This window comes from Lontra canadensis, unplaced genomic scaffold (genome assembly GCF_010015895.1).
Source record: "Lontra canadensis isolate GAN:19392208 unplaced genomic scaffold, GSC_riverotter_1.0 scaffold14, whole genome shotgun sequence".
Lineage (NCBI taxonomy): Eukaryota > Metazoa > Chordata > Mammalia > Carnivora > Mustelidae > Lontra > Lontra canadensis.
Window position 1 is genome coordinate 25,790,153 of NW_022631008.1, and position 24,766 is coordinate 25,814,918.

At 44.0% G+C, this 24,766-nt stretch overlaps 2 protein-coding genes across 7 annotated transcripts in view; one reads left to right on the top strand and one right to left on the bottom strand.

Annotated features, from left to right (window-relative positions):
- Window positions 1-21,219, bottom strand: part of PPIL6 (peptidylprolyl isomerase like 6) — a 32,997-nt gene extending 11,778 nt beyond the window's left edge. For 5 of the 6 annotated variants that reach the window (XM_032858282.1, XM_032858285.1, XM_032858284.1 and 2 more), the window contains exons 1-6: window positions 21,068-21,219; window positions 17,534-17,629; window positions 14,368-14,556; window positions 10,886-10,948; window positions 10,616-10,763; window positions 5,473-5,529 (exon numbers count right to left, since the gene is read on the bottom strand). In XM_032858282.1, the coding sequence (XP_032714173.1) occupies window positions 5,473-5,529; window positions 10,616-10,763; window positions 10,886-10,948; window positions 14,368-14,556; window positions 17,534-17,629; window positions 21,068-21,202 (688 nt within the window). In that variant the 5' untranslated portion in view covers window positions 21,203-21,219. Of the gene's footprint in view, window positions 1-4,879; window positions 4,982-5,472; window positions 5,530-10,615; window positions 10,764-10,885; window positions 10,949-14,367; window positions 14,557-17,533; window positions 17,630-21,067 lie in introns of those variants that run through there. The other variant, XM_032858287.1, reaches the window with a different exon arrangement.
- A 398-nt stretch (window positions 21,220-21,617) lies between these two features.
- Window positions 21,618-24,572, top strand: SMPD2 (sphingomyelin phosphodiesterase 2). Its single transcript, XM_032858281.1, has 10 exons — window positions 21,618-21,847; window positions 22,031-22,127; window positions 22,231-22,307; window positions 22,657-22,750; window positions 22,898-22,987; window positions 23,224-23,306; window positions 23,436-23,568; window positions 23,665-23,769; window positions 23,916-24,069; window positions 24,170-24,572. The coding sequence occupies exons 1-10, from the start codon at window positions 21,798-21,800 to the stop codon at window positions 24,553-24,555; spliced, it is 1,269 nt and encodes a 422-aa protein (XP_032714172.1). The 5' UTR covers window positions 21,618-21,797; the 3' UTR covers window positions 24,556-24,572.
- The last annotated feature ends 194 nt before the right edge of the window (window positions 24,573-24,766 follow it).

Here is a 24,766-nt window from a genome sequence, read left to right on the forward strand (position 1 = left end):
TACCCTGAACACTTTCATTTAAAGGCAAGGAGATCGAAGAACTAGACAAATGGATATTAAGTGCTGTATCTGTGAATTAGGGCACAAGCTAACATTAACAAACTGGTCTACTTAACGTGACAAGAATAACCCAATATTTTAAAATATTTTTCTTTTGCTTTTTATATAAATGACATTTTTCTCTAGTCAGCCCAAACCACTTAACTGCCAATTCTTGGCCAGGAGAAGGATTAGGGATATTATACATGGAGAAAAGAAAGGGCTAATATTCAGTTTCTTAACATTCAGAATAGGATTTGGGGAGACAATTTAAAAACTTGCAATTTGAAACAAAGCAAAACAGAATTGCTTCAAGTTAAAAAAAATGATTGATTTATAAAACAATCATCTAATTATTATTTATTACATTCTTTTAAATTCACTGTGCTTAGCTTAATAAAAGTGAGTTTAGTGGTTGTAGTCATTTTTTAGCAAGCCCCAGGTTTCAGATCTGCAGCTTGTGGTAACAGGGCTCAATGAGAGACATGCGGAGGAGGAAGGACTGGCTGGCCCTTGTGTACATACCCCCAGGGGGGTGGATGAGGGAGGAAACCCAGCAAAGCTTTGCTGTGCTGAGCAGTTACTCATCTCTCCTTGGGGGCATCTCTCCTTTTCAGTTGCTGGGTTACTGAGTTTCTAATCTTGCCCCCGCAGATATCCTGAGTAATGGAGGCTTCCCTGAACACACTGGGCCTCCCCCGGCACCAGAGGACAGTCGCCTCCTCTGTAACAGTGTAAGGATAAGAGTGCGGGACAGTCACCAGAGGCACAGGCTGTCCAGGGGGCAGGCAAGGAAGGAGCTAAGAGATGTATCTCCTGCTGGACAGAAGGCCCAAGTTGTCTGAGACGGTGCCTCTGAACAGGACTCCAGGTGATCTGACAGCAGCCGTGGGGTGGTCCCATACTGGGGATTTTCATCAGGGATTCAGCTTATTAGGAAAGCATCCAGGAACATCCCTTCCCCATCTGCAATGTTTTAAGACCCAACTCAAAAGCTACTCTGGGCCACCGCCCCCAGCTCTCCCAGCAGCGCCCAGTTCTTCCTCCGTAACCGCCGTTGGCACCGTGCCAGTAGCTAATCCCTTTGAGTGTCTGTCTGCACCAAACCTAAAATCTTCGAGGCCAGAGGCTTGGTCGTATCATCTTTGTTTCCTAAGGCCCTAGCACCATGTAGGCTCCCAAGAGTTGAATGTTTATTAATGAATAAATAAATAAATGATGTCAGTTGCCCGGTTTCATTTGATAAAGCTGGCTCCACGTGCACTTAGAAGGAAATTGGCTTTTCCTTTTCCTTCACTTTGGTATTGGTTCAATATTACTTTTTTAAAACCTTTTCATTGTATTAAAATTTAGACACAAAAGCCATAGAAAACTAACATATAATTAAAGTTATTATTAGTTACTATAAGGGAAACACTCTTTTCATCCCCACTCAGGCCCGCTTTCCCAAAAGTGCCTTGTCTAGTTCAAAAGTAACCACTTCCCTGATTTTGAAATGCTCTCATGCTTAATATTTCCTTATACACTTGGCCCTTGAATACCACTAGCTTCGATCTGCAGGGATCCACTCATATGCGGATGTTTTTCAGTGCAGTACAGAACTATAAATGTATTTGCTCTTCCTTATGATTTTCTTAACATTTTCTTTAGCTTATTTCATTGTAAGAAAATGGTTGATCAGTCTATGGCCATACCACCCTGAACGTGCCCCATCTCGTCTGATCTCAGAAGCTAAGCCGGGTCGGGCCTGGTTAGTACTTGGATGAGAGAAAATGGTTAATCAGCTGTTTGTGTTTTTGATAAGGCTTCAGGTCAACAGTGTTAGTAGTTAGTCCACAGCTATTAGTAGTTACTAGGTAGTATAGTTTTTGCCATTTTATTATTATTTTTTTTAAAGATTTTATTTATTTATTTTAAGAGGGAAAGAGAGCAGGGGAAGAGGTGGGGGGGAGAAGGGCTAAACCGATTCCCTGCTCAGCAGGGAGCCCAGTGCACGCCTGTATCCCAGGCTGAAGGCAGATGCATAACTAACTGAACCATCCAGGTTCCCCAGTCTTTACCATTTTAAAACACTTGTTATGCCTTTTAAGTCTCTTAATCTTCAAGGTCTGCGTCTATCCCTTTACTTTTTTTTTTTTTTTTTAACTCAGTAGAGAGAGACTGCTGTTTTCCTTTACTTACCTTTATCTGTTAATAAACCTGAGCTGTTTAACCTCTAGAATTTTTCCCAGTCCAAAGTTTGCTGACTGCACGTGCATGGGCATTTCAGTATGTTTCTGTGTTCTTTGTCCTGTTCTCTTGCCTGTAATACTTATGTTGAGAGGACAAGTCAATTTCAGCTTGTTTGATATATTGGCAACATCTGAGCTTAACGAATCTTGCCCACGTTTATGTGCACTGTCTAGGAGAAACACCAGGTAAATGTAGAAAATGGCTCGCAGCTGAACTGAGCTGCATCGAAACACCCACACCTCAGACATCCGCCACAGGTGACCTCAGTATGAGCTGTGCCAACCACATCTGATGCTACAGCTTGCCTCCAATCTCAGCCCTCCTTCCACCACTTCACAATCAGTCACAAGCTACACCTCTTCCCACACCACCTCCTCAAACGTCAGGGAGCTTTCGAGGTAGAGTGCCAAATTCATTCTAGTATTTCTGTGTTTCTTGACCATAAAATAGATGTTAAACTGTTACTGGTTTTATGAGGTTACTCTATATTTTAATGTGTCACTGAGGAAGGGTTTTTTGGTACTTCACGTTTGCCATAAGTCCTGCAGTTTTTAATGCATGATTTTCATAGTGCAGAGATCTTTAGGACCACATGACATAAGAACTAGCTGTATTTCCTACAGATTGGCTGGGTCCAGAGGCTTAATCAAACTCATGTTCTGTCCCTTTGGTGGTGCGTTCTCTCCACAGAAGGCTTATAATGTCTGGTTGTCCCTGTTTTTGTGAAGTTAGCAGATAACAATGCAGCAAAGGCCTAGATCCACTATTTCACTGGGGGCAGCAAAATGGTACTATTCTAATTCTATTATTTCTTTCTCATCTATCTATTGGAATGCTCTTGTAAGTAGCAATTTTCTCTTACCTACAATTTGGTACAGTTCATATAGGAAAGGCAAGATAAATGCTTGATTCTTTGCTTTTGTTTATCAGTTTTTAAGATAATGATTTGTTTCCCATCATTCCCTCAAAGATACGCTATTAGGCTTTATTTTATAATATGATGTCATTATGAATTCATGGATTTAAAATATTTGTTGGGTTTCAATTATTTGCGATTACTATTCTTTTTGAAGTTCAAATCTTTGGCCAGTGAGAGCCTTTTCAAGTTGTCTCCCGAGGCCTTTGACATGACCCTAGTAAATCTTTAATAGCTTTCTTGCTATCTGATAATAGCATGACTAAACATGAGTTTCAAGGCTCATTTTGTAATGTTATGTGCTGTCCTGGAACTGAAACCTGTCATTTCCCCTAGGAACCCTGGTTTCTTTAAGTGAGAAATAACACTTCAGAACACCAATCTAAATGCTAGGAGTGTGTGATGCTACTAAGTTAGTCTTTGTCCAATTCAGTTTATAGAGCTATACAGGTAGATATGATACTTTGTGAGTTTAAACTGGTATTTCCAATACAGAATATTTGACTTATTGGCTTCTGTCATATTTCATTTGTATCTCCCTTCTTGCACATTGAAAATCATGATTCTCAAGGACACATGAAATAATGAATTTAGGAAATCCTATAATTACTTACTTTTTCCTATTACAGATATAAAAGTCTCAAAATAATACCATCACCAGTGTAATTACTGAAAATAGTTTAAAATTTTTGCATACGTTCTCTACATTTTCTTTCAGTTTTGAAAAGGTAGGCTAAAGATATAGTCATTATATATCATACTCTCACCCTTTATTCCTCATTAAATTTTAGTTTCACAGTAACTATGTGATTACTGCTCATCACCAATCTTGATGTCAAGGTCTCTCTCATAATTTGTGTGAAACTCATCAAATCCTTTTTAAATTCAGGACAGTTTTTTTTCAATGTTAGTTCTTAGTATTTTGTCCATTCCCTTGCATTCATTTAATCCTTTAGGGACAACTTGCCATCCATATGTTGGATCTTCTCTTTCTAGCTATTTGTCACTTTCTTATAAATCCTTTTATCTTCATTACTTTTTGGTTTTAAAAATTCCCTCCTTCCACCTTTTACTTCTTTTAAGACATGCATATCTGTCATGTTTATTTGACCTATGTTCCTTCGAGTTTATTTCTGAAATGTTCTTTTACTGCTAATTCTTCCCTAGTTCTGTAACCTCTAAGTTTTTCTAATTCTGACTTATGAGTTCTTTCCTGTCTTGTATCATATTCTCTATGTCTTCTGGCTCTTTCTGAAAATTTGTACAGTTTTGATCTGTTTTGTGAGCATGTCTTTCTAGTGTACTTTATGATCTGTATGATGTTCCTCTGCTCTTTATTCTCTTTTACTTCTAATAACCGTGAAACTTTTTGTTGCCAGTTTTTATATAAAATTAGGTTTCCTACGTGTTTAGGAGGTCGCTTTTCTCAATTCACAAAGCTCCCTCTTGTGCTGTTTTCATGTAGTGTTCGACAATATGGCAACTTGCTTTCTGCGATTTCCTGGTTCTGTCCCCATTCCCTTTGTCACTGTTGCCCCGCTATGCTGCATAACTTTGATTCCATTCACAGTAACGTCTCCTCATCGTGGGCCTGTCCTGGAAGAGTGCCCTTTCAGATCAGTTTCAAGAGTTCAGAGAGGTTAGCCTGCTCCAGCCTCAAACCTTACCAGGGACCTCTTACACTGTTGGCTATTTTGAAGTTCTGCTATTCTCGAGTCAACCAGAAGTGCTGCTTTCTCCCACATGGATGCCGACACCATGCACATTTCATAGCTATAGGTAGTTTGTCCTCATCTGTTTGTATTGAGAATTCATTTAGATACGTTGTCACCTAGTTATGTTGTAAATGTCATCCATGGGTTTTTAGTTTTTCTGTCTACTTACACAGTCTGTTTTTATGTTGGAATTTCAAAAAATTCAAAAACTATGCCATCACCACGACCCCATCTTCCAAGGATCCCCAACATCAGTCTTAATGGGATGATTATCAAGGTACCAAATTCTGAGTACGGGCATGGCAAATTAGAAGGCTTAAAAATATAAATTCCCTTTGACCCCACAATACTAATGCTAGGAATTTAGCCTAAAGGAATAATATAATTAGGCAAGGGAAAAAAATGTGTATACAAAGCTGTTCTCGACTGGACTGGGGTACCTTCCCCCACTCCATTTTTAACTCCCACTTTCACTGTTATCCCAAACACCATCTTATTTGGAGTTGTGAATCATCCAGTCTTGTTAGATTTATCAGCTGATATAGACTGACAGAATTTAAAGACACATACCTTCAAACGTTGGTCCGTAAATCGACTCTCCATCATCTCCTCTTCCTTCTACTATATCTGATAAATAACAATGAGCAAACATTAGAATTTTGAGCCTAAAAGAGATAGAGTAAAGGCTGGAGGAAAAAGCTTTAAATTGTGATTCCATTTATACCAATGACTAGAGTAAGTTATGATACATAATTGTTTAATATCTAAACCATGAAAATATTACTATAGTGATTTCACTTGCATTTTGTAAGCACTTTAACACTCATGATTCCATTTCCCCTGATAATAACTCTTTGAAGTATGCTAAATTATAATGCAGAACCTTTGAAATGATGACATATTTAATTATAATTGTGGTCACAATTTAAAGGAAGTGTGTTCATATAAATTCTGCTTGCCTCACAAGTTATTCCATAGTCCCTCTTGCTTTTCAGAAAAATGGAAAGACCAGACTGAGAAAATGAAATAGGATCAGTGAGGTCTTTTTAGAGGAGGAATAAAAATAGATGCTCTAAAAAGAGTCAGTGTTCAAATTTTCATTCCTTGGAACCCCCAGTGTGATAATTCATTTATTTAGCCAGTATTCTGGAAAGGAAGTTCCCTTATAACGTAATGAGGAGGATTTTTTTAACAAGTATTTATCATGTCCCAGTTTGCATTGTGCACATCATGCTCGTAGTTGGGCTCAGGCAGCGCTGCTACTGTAAACGTCCTCCACACACAAGTGACTTTTTCTCCATCCACAGCTGAAAGGGAAACAGAACAGACTACTGGAAATAGCGGATTCTAGTAGAAACAAGGGTCTCTAAGCTCTGTACCCCCAGCCTCCCCATCAGCACCTCTTTACTTCTTCCTCTCTCTCGTTCACCTTCCTGGAGCACAGCATACAATACATCTCTGTTGAAAGACTGTGCCATTTTAACTCATGTGAGTGAGTTACCTATAATAAACGTGCACTGTTTCAAAGAAATCAGATGCAACAGCAAGCACGCGTAGAGATTTGATTCAGGACAGGCATGTGGCATTTAAATTCCATTCATGAACGGGCTCAAGTTGATCATTGAGCTGGAAGTCTTCAACCCTGCTCTGTCTGATACTCCCCGCATGGTTCACCCAGAGCCCTCGGCATCTCTCAGGAGCACACTGCAGTGGCTGAAAACTAAATCCAGGATTGGGGAAGTTGAAGGTCCTCCAGCACCAATTCCTTCTGATCGTAGAGTTCAGTTTGCTCAGACAAATCTGCCTGTGGTTTGCCACCGCTACTGACTCACTTCAGCATCTGTGGTACTCCTTTGCCCTGTCTCTCTAGAACACCCACCATTCCTCTTGCCCTTTGCTTCCCATCTCCCAGGGAAATATTTTATATTGACACCCTTTCAGTCAGTACTTGAATTCAGCCTTCTATATCTAATGTTATTTCGGTACTTCTGATGACAAATTCCACAATGCAGAGTAGTGGTCCAAAGTAAACTTTAAAATCAGATGACTTTGATTTCAATCTTGATGTTAGTTACCTTTTTCAAGCCTGTTTTTTTCTCATCTGTATAGACAGGAATAATGGTCAGTGTCTTGCAGGTAATCCTGAGGATTAAAGGAAATCACGTTCTACTGACAGCACTTAGTGCAATGCCGGGCAGAGCATCAGGCTCGTTCACGGGTGGCCATGGTCATGCAGCAATTGCATGCTTAGGGAATGCATCTTCTCATTACCACCATCCGCACCCTCATTATATTGATGATGATGATGATGACAAAATGTATTAAACTCTATCTCAAGAAGTCCTTCGGAAAGCAGTAAGCCTTGTGGGAGCCACAGACGGAGAATCCCACCAAAGTGGCTTCATGACTTGATATCTTCTTTCGTTTTGTACTTTACAAATGAGTAGAATGTATATTTCTTATTTATCTGTCCTTTTATTTATTCATCCTTTCAACAGTATTTTTTTAAGAATTTATTATATACCAGGCACTGTTCTGGAACCTGGGGATATAACAGTGAACAAAATAGATAAAATCCTCTACCTTCGTGAAACTTATTTATAGTCTAATGAAGAGAAACAGACCCTAAGCAAATTCTTGAGGAAATATGTAATAGTATGTCCAGTGATGAAAAGTGCTATGAACCAAAATAAAATATTTTAAAAATAAAAATTAGGGGATAGGAGAGCAGCAGGGAAGTGGGTGAGGAGACCTGTGTGGATAGGAAAGTGGCAGTTTTAAATAGGACAGTCAGGAAGTCTTGCTGAGATGAACTCTGGGCAAAAATCCAAAACAGATTAGAGGCTGAAGTAAGGGGCTCACTGAGGCATAGCTGGGTGGGGTGTGTCCCAGGCAGAGGAAAAGCAAAAGACCTTAAGCTCACGTATGCTTGATGTGCTTAGGAAACAGCAAGGAGGCCAGTGTGTGGAGCAGAGCAAGGGGAGATGTCAGAGGATGAGGTGAGGCCAGGGGGAGTGTAGACCAGGTAGGCCCTGCTGGTCCCATCAGGCAACCAGCAGTGTTGGGAGGCATCCTGAAGCACAGCCCAAAACCAGCACAGCACAAAACCACATTTAGCACAAAAACACATTTAGCATAAAACCACATTAACCATATTCCAAAATTCTCCCCACAGTCCTGTGCAAATCTGGTATCTGAAGGGAGAACATTTATAGAGCTTGGTACTTCCAATATACCATGTCACTGAATCCTAAATCCTTGCCACGTCCTATGATCTCATACTTTCCCCCATGTTATGATTAAGAAGCTGATTCAGAGATGCTAAGTGCCTACGTCCTAAGTGGAACAACTGGTATATATCAGTTGGGTTTGAATCTAGTAATCAGCACTTGTTCTCAAACTGTCCTTAACTAACATTGGTGCTTTGTCATTTGAAATCATGAACCGAGATCTGTGCATGCTACTATTTGGAAATTTTATTTCAAATAAGTAAACAAGTCATATTACCCACTTTTCCCAAATCTTGCACTGGGGCTCTAGAAGGGGAGGTGCATCTCTAACCAGAAACCAAATAAAACAAAAAACATAGCATCTGAGAGCTCAGAACATAATAGTCAACACTGAACTAAGTTTCAGGAGACCCTGAGATTGGCCCCCTTGAGGATGGTTTTATACCAAAAAATACTTGAAAACAATCTACATGTTCACCACTGGGGAATTAGTTACAGTTGACCTTTGAACAATGCAGGGGTTAAATTAAATTTAAGTTTAACTATTAATAGTCTACAGTTGACCAGAAGCCTTACTAGTGACATAAATAGTCAATGCATATTTTGTGTGTTTTATGTATTATATGCTGTATTCTTACAATAAAGGAAGCTAGAGGGAAAAAAAAGTTATCGAGAAAATCATAAGGAAGGGGTGCCTGGGGGGCACAGTCAGTTAAACCTCCAACTTTTGGTTTTGGTTCAGGTCATGATCTCCAGGTCATGAGATCTAGCCCCACATGGGGTTCCGTGCTTAGCACAGTCTGCTTAAGACTCTCTCCCCATCTCCCTCTGCCCCTGCCCCGCATGTGCGCACGTGCGCGCTCTCTCTCTCTCTCTATCTCAAATAAATAAATCTTTGAAAGTAAAAGGGTCGTCCAGGTGGCTCAATCAGTTAAGTGTCTCCCTTTGGCTCAGGCCATGATCCCAGGATCTTGGGACTGAGTCCCGCATTGGGCTTCCTGCTCAGCAGGGAGCCTGCTTCTCTCTCTACCCTTCCCCCTGTTCATGCTCTCTATCTCACTCTCTCAAATAAATAAATAAATAAAAATAAACGAAAATCATAAGGAAGAGAAAATACATTTACAGTACTGTATTGTAAAAAATCAGTGGACCCCCACAGTTCAAATTCCTTATTGTTCAGGAGCCAACTGCAAATTAGTATAGCAACATATGAAAAACTAGACATACCCTAAAAATTGTACATGTTTATGTTTGTTGACACAGAAGACATACCATACATGTATATGAAGTGAGAAAATAATGAGGTTAGATAACACTATGGGTGATAGGATCTCAGTTTTGGAGAAACTGAGGGAAAAACAGTTAATTTTCATACAAATGCCTGGCATATTTCTCATCAGCCTCAGAATGTTCCAGATTGTAGAAAAATAATTAAGCATTATTAATTTTAAGCCTCTGCGTATTTCATCAAGTTCAAGCAAATCTCCTTACACTCTAAGCCAATTATTTTAAAATTGCTGCCTGATTGTTCCCTGTGGGATACCTTCCAAAAGGCCTTTGAAATTTAATTTTGTGCTGTTAGTCAGAGACCTAGTCTGTGTGAAGTCAAAGGACTGACCTGAAAAGAAAGCAAAAATGGAGAACAAAATGCTTTACCTCTTTCTTTTATACTGCAACGATGTAACACCTTTGGTGAGAAATAAGTTATTTTCAAATTCCTACCTTTAGGATGTGTCTTAAAAGCACTGTATTTTCTAGGTACTCCTATTTATTTTGGTGAGCATTTTTTTTTTTTTTAAAGAGGTGCGGGAAGAGGAGAGAGAGAATCTTCATCAAGCCCCACACTGGGCATGGAGCCTGTTGTGGAGCTCGATGACTCAGGGGCTCGATCTCATGACCCAAGATCATGACCTGAACCGAAATCAAGAGCTGGATGCTCACCAACTGAGCCACCCAGGCACCCCTATTTATTTAGTTATTTACTTTTTTAAAGATTTTATTTATTTATTTGACAGAGAGACAATGAGAGCAGGAACCCAAGCAGGGGGAGTGGGAGAGGGAAAGCAAGCTTCCTGCCAAGCAGGGAGCCTGATGTGGGGCTCGATACAGGACACTGGGATCGTGACCAGAACCGAAGGCAGACACTTAACGACTGAGCCACCCAGGCGCCCCAAGGTGCCCCTATTTAGATGAACATTTAAAATGATATTTTTTATATAAAAGGTATCTTCCTTTCTTGTATCACTTTTTAATTTGGAATATTCTGTGTAACAAAACTTTATAGATTTGTTTATTTCAAAATTTAGGACATTTTTTAAAAGTATGAATATCTTAATCATTCGGGTATATAAAATATCCTTTCAATATATGTATTATCTAATATAAATATATGTAATTCTATACGCACTTCACAAAGGTAGATAAAATTCTGGACATTCTGATTTGATGTTATAATTAAGTTGCATTTAAGATTTTCAGCTTACCTCCTCCTTGTATCCAACCGTTCGGTACTACTCGATGAAAAATTGAACCTACGTAATGTAGCCTGATTCCACTTTGAGAATACTCTGCTTTTCCTGTGCACAAGACTTGAAAGTTTCTACATGTTTTGGGACATGCATCACAGTAGAGCTACAAATAAAAATAAAAGGTTTCAAAGATTAAATATTTAGTATTTTGACAGTTACAGTTCTTACCTCCACCTCCTACTTATTAAAAAATTGCAAAAATAAGAACAACAAAAAGCCTCTTACCTCAAAAACCAGTCTTCCAGTTGGATAAAAATCAATAGAAATGTCCAAGAACACAAAAGCATGCTATTAAAATTAGTGAGAAAAAGAGAATGCAGGTCAGTATCTTAGAAGAAAGTCTTAGAAATGACCCAAAATACCACAGAATAATGTTTTTGGTGATAAGATTTCAAAAGCAGGGACACCTCGGTGGCTCAATCAGTTAAGCTCTGCCTTCAGCTCAGATCATGATCCCAGGGTCCTGGGATCAAGACCTGCATTGGGCTCCCTACTCGGTGGGGAACCTGCTTATCCTTCTGTCTGCTACTACCCCTGCTTGTGCGCACGCTCGCTCTCTGACCAAAAAAAAAAAAAAAAATTCAAAAGCATCAACAGTGTATAATGTAACAGCAAGGTTAAAGGAATAACTTAAAGAAGTTTGTTTCATTTTATTATATCAAGTCTTTCCAACCTATTTAAATAACATGCTCTTTAAAACCCTTTAGTAGTGAAGCTTTGAATAACCTTTACCTGCACGCCAGACTGAGAACACATGGCCTAGTTATCCCCTACACTGCAAGCTAGATGTGGAAAGGAACACTAGTGGGTCCCTTTGGGAATTTTCTGTTCTGAGTAATTTTGGGAAACATCCAGCACGAGTGTCGTGGGTTTGGTTACATGTGTGCTAGAGTTTGAGAGAGAGCACCAAGGAGCTACCCAGAGCCAGGCCACGTCTTTTCCGGGTGGGAAAACAAGGACATCATATCCATAGGAGGTATGGGACCAGGGGAAGGGAAGAGAATATGCTGTGCTTTCGTATTACTTCAGTCATGATCTCATGCTCCCAGATGCTCCCAGCTCTCGTTTTCATCTGGCATCCTTTCTGGTAGAGACAGCTAACGTTTGTGTGATCTCATCTAGTTTTACAAAGAGGCATCCAGAATGAAAACACGGTCTCCATCATGGTAGCGTTCATTTAGGGAACAGAGCACATCTAAATGGGGTACATTTCAATTCTTGGACACCATTCTCATACAGAAAGATGGCACCTGATTTAACAGGCTGCATAACTTGCCCTGCCCTATTTCTTAAGAACGTAGGAAATATAAATAAAATCACTTTTATGGTATCACTGTCACTACTTTATGTCACTTACGCCTTTTTTTTAAATTAAGAGACTGTAATAATATTGTGTTATCTGGCACCCAGGAATGTAGTATTATGTCCATAGTAATTATGATTAACTTTTTTGTGCCTCTCAGCTTCTGTACTACAAGTTCTAAATTATAAGAGACTATTATAACTTTATTGTAAGAGGCATAACATAGTAAACATCCCAGGCTTGGGCAGAAAAAGATGATACACTAGAAATCACGATTCATTTACGAAATGGGTAAGTCCATTCAGGCATCATTAAACTTCCCTCTGTGTCAATATATTATCTTTATGCAGTTGTCAAGAGTAGATAATTCTGACAGTTTTAATGAAAGAGTAAATAAGCACAACACCAGGTAATGTCCCCTAGCAGCCAAACATGCAAACATAATTATCTGGCATATCATTGCAAACCAGAAGTAAACAAGTCCCTGCAGCAAGAAAAATCTAGCCTCTGCACGAAAAAATTTAAAGATTTTCCCTGGAATCCGGGTCCTTCCTCCTTACTGCCGTAAATTCAGGCTGTCATCATCTCTAAACCATACTATTCTAGCAGTGTTCCAAGTGATCACCCTGCCACCAAGCTCTCCCTACTCCACCCTGTTTTTGCACAGCCCTAAAACTTTTTCCAAAAAAGCAAAGATTAAGTCATACTCTTTATGAAAAGTTCTGTTGGCTCAGCTCCCTTCTAGAAAAGAAGCTAACTCCTAAGTTTCGAATGGAGTTCAGAATGGACTAAGTTCAACCTTTCTTTAGTGGATCTGTTTGGGTTTTTTTTCCTCCCCCTCCTTAACATCTGGGGATGTTTCCTATTTGGAGAACTCCCTCTGGGACCCCCACCCTTTCAAGACACTAAAGACACTATTCTCCCTCCCCTCCAACTCTGTGAGAGCCAGGGTGTGGGGGGATACGACTTGGGTTGGATTAGTCTGGTACTCCTGCCGGGGGCGTTGGATCTCCAGGGAATGATGCAAAGACACTAGTTGAGAAGTACTTCTCAGTGAAGGTGGCAATGCGAACACAGGGCCAGCAGGCACCCATGGCAGCATCCCAGCTGCACACTTCTGGAACATGACTCTGGCCACGTTTTCCTGCTGCCAGGCCTCCCTTGGTTCCTACCTGCTTTCCAAAACCTGGTTCTCCAGCTTTCCTGTCAGTTGTGAGGTTATCAATATCCTTTCAATGCATACCTTTTCTCCTTAAGTAGCTTGGTATTGGTGGTGACTGATATGCTCATTTTCCCATCCTCATTTCCTATTATTCTGGCCTCCTTGCTGTCTCCTACCCTTCCCTGAATACACCGTGCACTTTTAGACCCTTGTCCTTGTAGGAATTAACTGCTGTGAATATTACATTCCTCCCCCTTACCACAGAGTTTCTAGTATTTTCCAAGCACATTGTTTATTCATCAGACATTTACTGAGTTCATACTATGTTTCAGATTGTGCTTAAGGCAATTAACAGTTAAATGAAGATGAAGGAAACAAAGGTCTTTGCCTTTTTATGGCTCAAATCCTAGCACTGGGTCTTTCTGTGGGCATAGGCCACTATAAGAATGAAATATTTTCAGCACGTGGTTCTTGGTGTTGTAACAAGCTTCTGATATCTGTCTCTCACCCTCCTGGACCTCAGACTTCATGACTGTCCATTGGAAACCTCTCCAGGGCCTTAGCTTGTCTGGTCCTGCTCTTGCCAACTATGTGTCATAATTTAAAATGTCATCTTTCAGGGCGACTAGGTGGCTCAGTCAGTTAAGTGTCTGCCTTTAGGTCAGGTCATGACCCTGGGGTCCTGGGGTCGAGCCCCACGTCGGGCTCCCTGCTTAGTGGGGAATTGCTTCTTCCTTTGCCTCTACCCCATCTCACCCCCTACTTATGCTTTTTTTCTCTCCCTCAAATAAAATATTTAAAACATCGCCTTTTTTCTTAAATTTTCTATTTGCTTAGTGCAGTACCTCTCACTTAGGTGTTAGAAAGTACTAATTAAAATTTTTCATACTAAAGGGGAATGAATGATTTCACTTGAACTTCTCTGAAGCAGGGGGAGGCTAAAGATGTTTTAAAATGGCTAATTAATGCATATAAATCTCTAATGGGAGTAGAAATGTTTGAACAGGGATGCTCTCCCCATGCAGTCTGCCTGCTGTGAGGTATGCTTGCTTTGCACACTGTTCAGTCAAATCCTGCAATATTATATATAATCCTTTGCAACTGGATTATAGACCGTGGAGAACTTAAAACCTATCGTTCTACCGTTTATATTCCTTTGTGAGGATATCAGTAATTTATGCTGAATCAATATAAAATGATCAAAGATTCCACTATTTTTCTTTAAAAATTAGTGTAACTTACCTTAGTGTCTGTTAAGAATTTAGCAGCATAATCCACAGTAAGTGCCTCATAAAGTTCAGGGGGCTTAAAATCAACTATATCCCACATCTTCTGAGCCCATTTCTGAAGATCAAATGCATCACCCAGGAGCTGATCATTAACAAAACACATCACATAGGAAGAATATTCCCAGATTTCATTCTTGAGTTCCTATAAAGGAAAAGGATTAAAAAAAAAAAAAGTGTATTGTGGTCGTGGTTGTGGGGGAACCCTATCTTGCTATAAGCACAAGCCAGAGCTTGGGATAGATTCTAACTGAATCTTTTTAAAAAATGGATTTTTTTGCCATCTTTTAGAATTTTGCTCTCAAATAGAATTTAAGAACATTTTTAAGAGTCCGACATCACTGAAAGCAAAGAAGGACCTAAAAGTAATACTAAAAATGGTACAGTCATTAAAAGTAGACAGTGATCTGGTAATAATTTTTGTGCATAGCATACGTGTTATGTCAACTTGAAAACAAAATATAGTCTCTGGCTTTGTTTCTGAGTACATTTTACTGTGTGTATACTTGGAAAGGCTAAGAGTTCTGAGTAATGCATGGTTTGCAGTGCCAAGGATAGAAAGAATGATTTTCTCCTGGAGTGGGTTCAGGGAAAGGAAATGCCTCCTGGGGGCCAGCAGGGACTTCTGGTGCACTCCAGTGTAAGGAGGGAGAGAGCTCACCTTTGTCAACACTTTTAAGTCTAAGCCCCTTAAAATGAAGTACATTGGTGTGTTTATCCAAACACTAACGGTCAACCTCCTATATCCCTAGTGTGTGACCCTGAGTAATGCCCCCTCGGAAGATCCGGTTTATTTTGACCCAGTCCCAGTCCTGGCAAAAGTATGAATAATTTGGGACAGCTGTTCTCAAATTTTAGCAGGCAAGCAGAATTACAGATTCCTGAGCCCCACCCGAGTTTCTGATTCTAGAATAGGGCCTGAGAATTTGCATGTCTGACAACATCCCCGGAGATGCTGATGTTGCAGGGCTGGAGACCACACTTGGGGAACTGCTGATTTGGGGAACAGTTTACCTCCATCTTGCCAATTTACTGCACTCCCAGCTCTTCTCCCAGATTTCATATCCCATCCTGACACCCATATCAAAAACTGGTTCGAGGAAAAGAATAAACAACTTCATGCTGAACTATAAATTACTGATAAAGCGTGCGGGTCAATAGCCCCTAAACTGTTTAGATTTATCAGTGTTATCACATTTTATAGAATACGTAACTTTAAAAAGGGACCTTTATTTATCCCAGCTATGGCTAACATGGATATTTATTTAACCTGGAAGGAGAAATGCAGTAGAAGGTATGCTTTACTCGGAGCCTAATGATGTGGATGCTTCATTTTCATGTGTCCTCTGTGCAGGAGGCCTCCTCTTATGCCTCTAGATAATGGCCTGGACCCAGTGGTTTCTGGGGCTTTCCAGCACTGAGACATAAGATGCTGCCCTTTTTAGACGGGAGAGAAAGGCCTTCCCAGAGGCCCAGAAGCCACCGCTCAGGGGAGGCATTACATTCTGCTAAAACATAAGGCCAGCCCAGACCTAACCTCAGATGTGCTAAGAAGCACCACATAGGACACAGTGCACAAAGCTTACATTGAGGAAGGACAAAACCTGGCCTGAAACAAGAAAAGAATAAAATGACAGGTGTCCAAGAGATGAGGGTGGGAAAAGGAAGAAAGGAAGGATAGGGAATAAAGAAAAGATGGAGAGAAGCAGCGGTGATTACCTAGAAAGCCTCATTTGGGCCCCGTGAGAAGAGCAGAAGGAAGAGAACACAAAACATCCCAAGGTCAGTAACCCAGGCTGAGATGACAGGAAACTGCAGAAGAGAATCCACACTGGTCTAAGAATCCAGTGGGATCTGTAAGAGGAGTGGGTACAGACCACAGAGCTCGAGATCGTGGCTCTCCTGTAGGTGGAGCGCATGAGACTCATAGGCAGTTATAGTAGTTTGGTGATAAAAATTAAGAAAAACATATTTTTTGTTAAGGTAACCAACTGTCCTGACCAGCGGTCAGTTTGTCTAGGACTGCCCCAGCTTTAGCATTGAAATTCTGGCTCCCAGGAAAGCCCTCAGAACAAGGCAAAGCAGGACCACTGGACATCCCAGTTGTAAGGATTGGAGTTAATCTATACCTAGGTCAAAGAATAGTGTGTGGCCTATAATAAGCGCCATATGTAGGTGTTTGCTACTATTCTATCTGAATTCAATGAGAATGTATTATGGCTCTGAAAATGGTATGAGACTTAACAAATGTATTGTGCCCTCCGTCCTGTAGCACTCATGTGACGGCACAGTGGCATGGTACTGTACAGCAGCATTATCTATAGGATGACCACAGGGTCACAGGACATCCTCGTGCAACCAGCGCTGGTCAGGGGACATGGGATTTCATCAGCCACTGCGGAGATGGGGTGGGGCAGGGAAACTAGGACTGGGACTTTACAGTTCTGGGCCAGGGATGGCAAGCAGGAAGTGTACCCCATTCCCACCTCACCCCAGAATGAGGTATGGCTGGGCCAGGATACCACCTTAGAATTCTTCGTGTCACATGTTCTAAGCAGTATTACCAAATGGTCAGGGTTGGCACCCAAGAGGAAATGTATCTGCTGTCCCTAGGCAGGCTCTGCTAGCCCTGGGGCCCGGGGTTTTCCAAGGGTGCTGTTAGTGGGGAGAAGGCAGAGAGGAAGCTTAATTAGGACAAGGTAGTCGTATAGGAACTTGGTGCCTGTCACAGAGCTCCCAAGGCCACAAGCCCCCCACTGTGTCTGTGCTGTAGACCACCAAGACCTTCCAGAGTAAAGACCACAAGTGCCCGGGTGTCACAGGAAGTGTGAGTAAGCAGTGTGCAGGGAGAGCAGGCTAACCATTGGCAGGGGTAACTAGCAGCACTGAGAGTCTGAAACTTACCTTTATCCCATGGCTTCCAAAAGAAAATCCTGTAAATGTTTTACTTTTTCTTAAAATGAGCCTGGTAAAATGATTGAAATGATTTAGGAAAAGTATATAATTTAGAGAAATTAAATCTAGTTGCTCTAAAATCAGTACTCCTGTTTTTCCAAAACAATGCATAGTTGAGTGATTGAGGCAAAACTTTGCTCATTCTCTATACCCCAAGTATCCTTTACCCTTTTTTTCTCCTGTAGATATTGATCCCATGCAAATTCTTGAAGAGGAACTATTATAGGATCTTCAAATTTGGATGGATACTTAGTCTTCAGAGCCTAGGTTTCAAAGTAGAATAATTATTTTAGAGTGAGTTCTCTTTTAAAGTTGAAATCATTTCCATTTTTTATGGGGGCTTCAGGTTTTATACAGCACATACCCAGGCCACACAATCTGGCTTAGATGCCCCCTTGCTCCCAGAGGCCCCTGTGCTTACCTCCATTAAGTCACTCCCCAGCTCATCCTGGGGCTCTGGCTTACTTGCCTCTCATTATTCTAGAGTATGAGCTCCTTGAGGGCCAAGACTATGTATGTCGTAGTTTTCGTGTACTCCCAGTGGTCTCAACATCTGGCACACAGTGGACTACCCACACATAGCAAATGAATGAGCAAATGAACAAATAAATTTTGTGATTTGCCATGTTCTTTTAGGACCAGTTTTTCCCTAAATTAAACTCTTACTAAACTGTAGTGGATCTACAGATTATTTTTTTTTTTAAATGAAAGAAGATGTTACTTTTTTTTTTTTAACTAGTGTTTTTTTAGTTTCAGGTGTACAATATGGTGACTCAACAGTTGCATACATCAATGGGTACTCACCAGGACCAGTGCCCTTCTTAATCCCCAGCCCCTGTTTAACCCATCCCCCTCCCTCTACAGATACTTTTAACTAAAGCAGATGTTATTAATTTATTGATATGTGGAGAATGACCAAAAGGATATTGGTGTGGTTACACCCTTTGCGAAAAAGTGAAGTAAATACTAAATATGTTCGGTTTAGATCCTGAGCATGTTTTGGTTTAACATGTATTATTTTGTCTATATGGATCAGAGATTTTTACTGGTTAACAATCCCTGTCAAAAAAAAAAATGTTAATTCCTGGTATGTTGCATTTTGCTTCCTGGTTAAGCAAGAGAAGGCAGGTGAGGCATGAACAGGCCTCACCTTTCTGAGTGGGGCTGAGGAAGAGATCTGCCCAACAGGGAAAAGTGACAGCTGGCTGCTGCACTGGGCGCCATCTCCACTAAGGACAGAGCTTAGCGGTCCGACTGTGGCCTAAAAGAGGACACTGGCCTGGCATGCTTCATCGGGGTGGATTTCCAAGGGGGAGAAACCAGGGTGTGAGTGTATCCTGCCCTTTGGACCAGAGGGCAATAGCAGTTGGGTCATTTCCTTCTTAGACTCTTGCCCAACCAACAGGTGATGATGTGTCCTTTGTCACAATTCTAGGATCAATGCTCAGTTTGGGGCAATTGTGTTTCTAACTGGGGGCCATATGGAATAACTAATAAGCCCAACAGTTTTCAAATTAAGCATACTTCGTCATACTTTCTTCATAATTTAGTGTCTAGAACAGACTACATCCAAATTAGAATCTATGTAATACCCTCCACAAATCTAAATTTCTGACAGTAAATTAGGTAATGAGGATTGCTCACCAAATGATCATGTTGTGAAATTATTCAAAGCCATATCCTTTATTAAGGTCAAACTAACTCAATATACAGTGATAGGTTTTCATTTCCAAATAGAGCTACAGTAGGCCAAAGCTTAAGCAAGGGAAAATTAATGTTACTAATATAACAAAGACATTGTAGGCAAGCTGTGGCCAGTAGGCCAAATCTGTTTTTCTAAGACTTGAAAGCTAAGAAGAATTTTCAGATTTTAAGGAGTTGAAAAGAGATGAAAAGTTGACATCTTTCGTGTCATGTGAAATTATATGCAAGTCAAATATCAGTATTCATAATTAAGTTTTATTGGAAAATCACCATTTATTTACATATTGTCTGGCCACTTTTGTTCAAAATCTAGTTGTGACTGAGATCCCTACAGCCTGTGGCCCTGAAAGCCTAATAATTTAACATCTAGGCTTTACAGAATAAAACTGCCAACACCTTCTCTACAGTGTGGAGCAGGCCCAAAAAACTTGTGCCCTCAGAAAAGGAGCTAAAGAAAAACAAGGGAAAAAATTTTTCCTTAAATTCATTAAATACAGCTTGAGCCATGAACTTTATAGATCCCACCAGTCCAGTTAACAGCCCACAATTTCTGCTTATTTTGATGATCCATGTATCGTTTTCACAGATTTACTGCTTATTCTCCTCCTCTTGATATAAACCTCACCTGTTCCACAAATTACTCTGAAACTGAGCAAAGGAAACCTCACTTAAAATGGCGTCGGGAGGCCAGAAGGGGGAGCTCTCATGCCTTACCACCACGCCTCCTCAATCGCAGACCCGAGTAGGTCAGGAGACAAACCTTGCATTCCCAACAGGACTAAGTCTATTTTACTCCTCCAGCAGAAGGAAGGGAAAAATGTCTCCTTGTTCCGCACCAAGCGCAGCCAATAAGATAATCAGCCAGTGAGAAACTGTCACCACCCTGAACTCTCACTTTCTGTCAATGGAGTTTTCTTCAGAGCAGCCCTTCCCAGCTTCCTCCTCTTCTCCATAAGGTTCCTGTCCTTTGATCTCCCAGATTGCCTCGGTTTGCCATAGCTTCTATGCCCCAGATTGCAACTCTTGTGCTATTATCAAATGTACCCATTTTGCTAGTAAAATAACTGGCTGTTTTAAGGTCGACAGTTACTATTTCTGTGCTTGATATAATTACAAACTTTTCCTTAACTTTGTGGACTTAGAGCCAGCAAGAAGGCAGGAGTTGCTTAAGATTTCTTCTGTTAGAGAACATTTTGTGTCAGGTATCCAGCTAGATACTTTGGGATACACAAACATGCATGGGGCATGGTCCCAGAGTCTGGTGGGGTTTTGAAAGAGAGAATTTGGGGATAATCTTAACAGTAGCGTTCCCGGAGCAAACCCCAAAGATGTGCTGAATTCTACATTTCTCTTGCATTTGGGTAGTATGTGTGCTGCACCACTGCGGACCTGGCCAAGTTCTTCCAGTTGCTTAAAGTGTTTTTCCTTTTATATCGTTCCGTGTGTTTACAAAGAAATATCTGGATTCTCCAAAGCACTCGTGGGTCATTTGTTGAGAAATCCCTTAAGCACCTAATTCGAATGCAGTATATGCCAGAGAAAATTTAAAGGACGGGGTCCCAAAACACTTCCCAAATGAAGTTTTCAAAAATCGCTTGGGGAGGGAGTTCGTAACAAAACAAAAAACAAACAAAAATCAGTGGTTGGTTATACCGTATCACTTCTTCCTAAACATTTTTTCATGAATTTTTAAAAATGTATAACGCAAGTAAAAATTGATGTGGAAATAAAATATGTGGATAACCGGAGGGGGGGGATTACCTTCCCTCACCCAGCAAGGTTCTGAACCTTCCTTCACTCCGATCCCCCTTTAAAGGTAGCCCTTCTCGAAGTGGAACGTCCACCGGACCCGACCCTGCCCCCTGGGACTTACGGACTGAGCCTGGCCGGCCGGGACACATCCCTACTACCTCCGGGAACATCGACCCCCGTCACCAGGAGGCGCGAGACCGGGAGACCGGAAGGGCCGCCCACACGTGCGGTTTCCTCGCGGTTACCTCAGCAGTGCTCTTCGCCACCTGAAAGCTGGAGCTTTTGAAGAGCCCCACCACCTTCACCCGCAGCGGCTGCTCGGGCGGCGACCGCGAGCGGCACGGGGCCGACTTGGGCCGACACTGCTTCGGGCTGGCCATGGCGGCGCTGGGGGACTGCTCGGAGCACAAACACTGCGCGTCGCCGGGCAACCGCGCGGCTCCGCCCCCGTCCCCAGCTGGGAGGAAGGACGCGAGGGGCCCGGCAGCGACGGCCCTGTCGTCTCTCAACTTTGCTCCTGTTGTTGGTGAGCCGGGCGAGGGGCGGGAGAGGGCGCGCGGGTGGCCGGGGCCGGGGCCGGAGCTTCCGCGAAAAGGAACGGGGAGCTCCACGGGGGCCCCGCGTGCGTCGGCCCGGCCGGCCGAACCCCCCTCTGGTCTTCCCCCTACAGGGACGTCGCGCGCGGCCCTCGCCAGCCGGCAGCGCCTGATTTCGCGGTAGATCGCCTTTCCGGGTTGGCGTGCAGCCCGCTGCGCGGGGGCCGCGGGGAGTGGGCCTGTTGCCCGCGGAGTCGGACCCCGGCCGAGGGCCTGAGCGGCGCGGGCTGGGAGGCCGGGGCCTTCCGGGGCGCACGGGGGCGGGGCCGACCACCTGTGCGCACCGCCCCGGGAGGCGGGGCCGCCCGCCAGCCCCGGTTCCAGCCGCGGCCGTCGCCGGGGAGGCCGTGCAGTCCCGCGCCCGCGGAGCGTGCTCGCCATGAAGCCCAACTTCACTCTGCGACTGAGGATCTTTAACCTCAACTGCTGGTGAGAGGGCCGGCGGGGTGGGTCCGGGGCCACAGCTCCATCGGCGCCCCTCACATCCGGGCCCCGGCTCTACCCTGTTCTCCAGCGTCCGGGGGCGGGGGGCACCCGCACCTCCGGGCCCGCTGCGGCCCCAGCTCCCGCGCGCCTGCAGCCATCGCCTTCGCGGGCCCTTGTCGTCCTCAGGGCCATTCCCTACCTGAGCAAGCGCCGGGCCGACCGCATGAAGCGCCTGGGAGACTTTCTCAACATGGAGAGCTTCGACCTAGCTCTCCTGGAAGAGGTGGGCAGTGTGGAGCTGGTGTGCACCGCCGACTGGGACGGGCTAGGGGGCGGCTGGGGACGCTTGAGGGGACTTCTCCCGGGAACTTCACCTCTTCCCTCAGGTGTGGAGTGAGCAGGACTTCCAGCACCTGAGACAGAAGCTGTTGCCCACCTACCCAGCTGCCCACTACTTCAGGAGGTGAGCGCCTAACCGGTCTGGAAGCCTGTTCTCGGATCGGGAAGCTCTCGGTCCCCTCCGCCCTTCCCTATCCTTCCCTATCCTTCCCTATCCTACTCTGTCCTCCGGGTGTGGGTGCAGGAGTAGGTGGAACCCGGAAGATCTGCGCTCTTCAGCCCATCCCAGCCTTATCAGGACACACTGTTTGATCCCACAAAGGCTGTTGCCTGGAGCTTTGCTCTGGTGCTGATCTCAGCAGCAAACAGGGAAGATAAAGTAGCTGATACAGGCTGGGAGTAGAGGGAAGGGAAGAAGCCTGGGTCTTTCTCTTTTTGCTTTTCTGGGCTATTAATCAGGACTTGGTTTGCAGTGGTATCATTGGCAGTGGCCTCTGCGTCTTCTCCAAACATCCTATCCAGGAATTCACCCAGCACGTCTACACCCTCAACGGGTACCCCTACATGGTAAGCCTTATCTCAGCTCTCTTCCACCTTCATTCCCCCCCCGCCCCCCAATAACACATGGTAAAGGAGGCCGACTTCCGTGGGCCGCAGGGGATGGGCAGAAGGAAGATAGCCATGCCCTGAGTTCCTGCTCCTTCTTGCCTGTAGATCCATCATGGAGACTGGTTCTGCGGGAAGGCTGTGGGGCTACTGGTGCTCCATCTAAGTGGACTGGTGCTCAATGTCTACGTGACCCATGTGAGTGAAGCTGGCAGGGCTGGGACAGGCGTCCTGGTGCTGGGAGGGAGAGATGGGACTCCTCTAGTTGGTCTGCCTGAGGGTGAGCTTGGGGGGGCCGGGATCTTCTGAGGTTAGCGGGCAAGGTTTGCCCAATTTTTAACCAAGTATCATGCCAAGAGACAGACAAACGCGTGATTAGCCCCTCAGTAGGGACTGTCCGCCTCATGTGCTATACGCTCACCTCTCTCACTCAGCTCCATGCCGAGTACAGTCGACAGAAGGACATCTACCTAACACACCGTGTGGCCCAAGCTTGGGAACTGGCCCAGTTCATCCAGTGTGTGAGCCTGGGCTTGACAGGGGAAGTGGGATGGGATTAGGGGTTGAGGGGTGGCCGGAGCCCCACTTAGAGGAGGGCAGAGCTGGTCAGGGAAGAACGCCTGCCTCACCAACCTGGTTCCCCCAGCCACACATCCAAGAAGGCCGATGTGGTTCTGTTGTGTGGGGACCTCAACTTACACCCAAAGGACCTGGGCTGCCGCCTGCTGAAGGAGTGGACGGGGCTGCATGATGCCTACCTGGAGACCCGGGACTTCAAGGTGAGGACCCGGCCCCTGATTATTTCCATGCCTACTCCCCCGGCGTCTCTCGTCTTTCTCCTCCACATCCTAGTGTGAACCACTTTTTTCCTCTAGGGCTCTGAGGAGGGCTGTACCATGGTACCTGAGAACTGCTACGTCAACCAGCGGGAACTAGAGCCATTTCCGCTTGGCATCCGCATTGACTATGTGCTGTATAAGGTCAGTTTTCTCCGTGTGTCTTCACCCACCGTGTCTCTGTCTTTCACCAGCTTGTGCTCATCTTCTGTCCAGCTAGTCTTAGATCACTGATGCCTACAGAATGGGGAGAGGCCCTCAAAGATGTTTCTGGCCCTGACTTTTCCTAGGCGGTTTCTGGCTTCTACATCTCCTGTAAGACTCTTAGAACCACTACAGGCCATGATCCTCACAGTGGCAGCCCCCTCTCTGATCACGAGGCCCTGATGGCTACTCTGTGTGTGAGACACAGCCCCCCGCAGCATACCCCCAGCCCTACTCATGGTAAGTCACCCCCACCCTTTCCCCGGGTCCCTCCCCACCACAAGGCAGCCCCTCCACGCTGACCTTCTCTCTCCTGCCCCACTGCCCTGCCTTATTCTAGGACCAGAAGGGTCACAGTTGATCAGTGTATTAAAGGAGGCCTGGAGAGAGCTGGACCTGGGCGTGGCTCAAGCCCACTGGTGGGCCACCTTCGCCGGCTACGTGATTGGTCTAGGGCTGCTTCTCCTGGCCTTGCTGTGTGCCTTGGCAGCTGGAGGAGGCGTCAGGGAAGTTGCCATACTACTCTGGACTCCCAGTGTAGGACTGCTGCTAGGGGCGGGGGCGGTCTACCTCTTCCACATGCAGGAGGCCAAGGGCTTATCTGGGGCTCGGGCTGAGCTCCAGCATGTGCTGGGAAGGGCAAGGGAAGCCCAGGATTCGGGCCTAGCGTCTCAGCCAGCCCTGCTCCTAGGGCAGCAGGAGGGGGATGGAACTGAGGAACAATAAAGCTTAACACTTTCATGGCTCCGGCTTTTCCTTGTGGGGGCAGCAGCTGGGGCCACAGGTCATCGTGACTGTCATAATATAGACGGTCAGGCCTCCTACATGTCTACTCTCCCTGTGCATCCTACCTCCCACCTGTAGGCAGCCTAAGCCCTGTCTGGCAGAAACATTTTTATTGTAAACAGTGAGGCCCCGTCCCAGGCAGCCCAGATGA

Excerpts from the sequence above, each read along its gene's own strand:
- SMPD2 (XM_032858281.1), top strand. The coding sequence starts at position 21,798 with ATGAAGCCCAACTTCACTCTGCGACTGAGGATCTTTAACCTCAACTGC. Across the intron at positions 22,128-22,230 it reads ACCTAGCTCTCCTGGAAGAG|GTGTGGAGTGAGCAGGACTT; the intron begins GTGGGCAGTGTG and ends CTCTTCCCTCAG. Across the intron at positions 24,070-24,169 it reads TACCCCCAGCCCTACTCATG|GACCAGAAGGGTCACAGTTG; the intron begins GTAAGTCACCCC and ends GCCTTATTCTAG.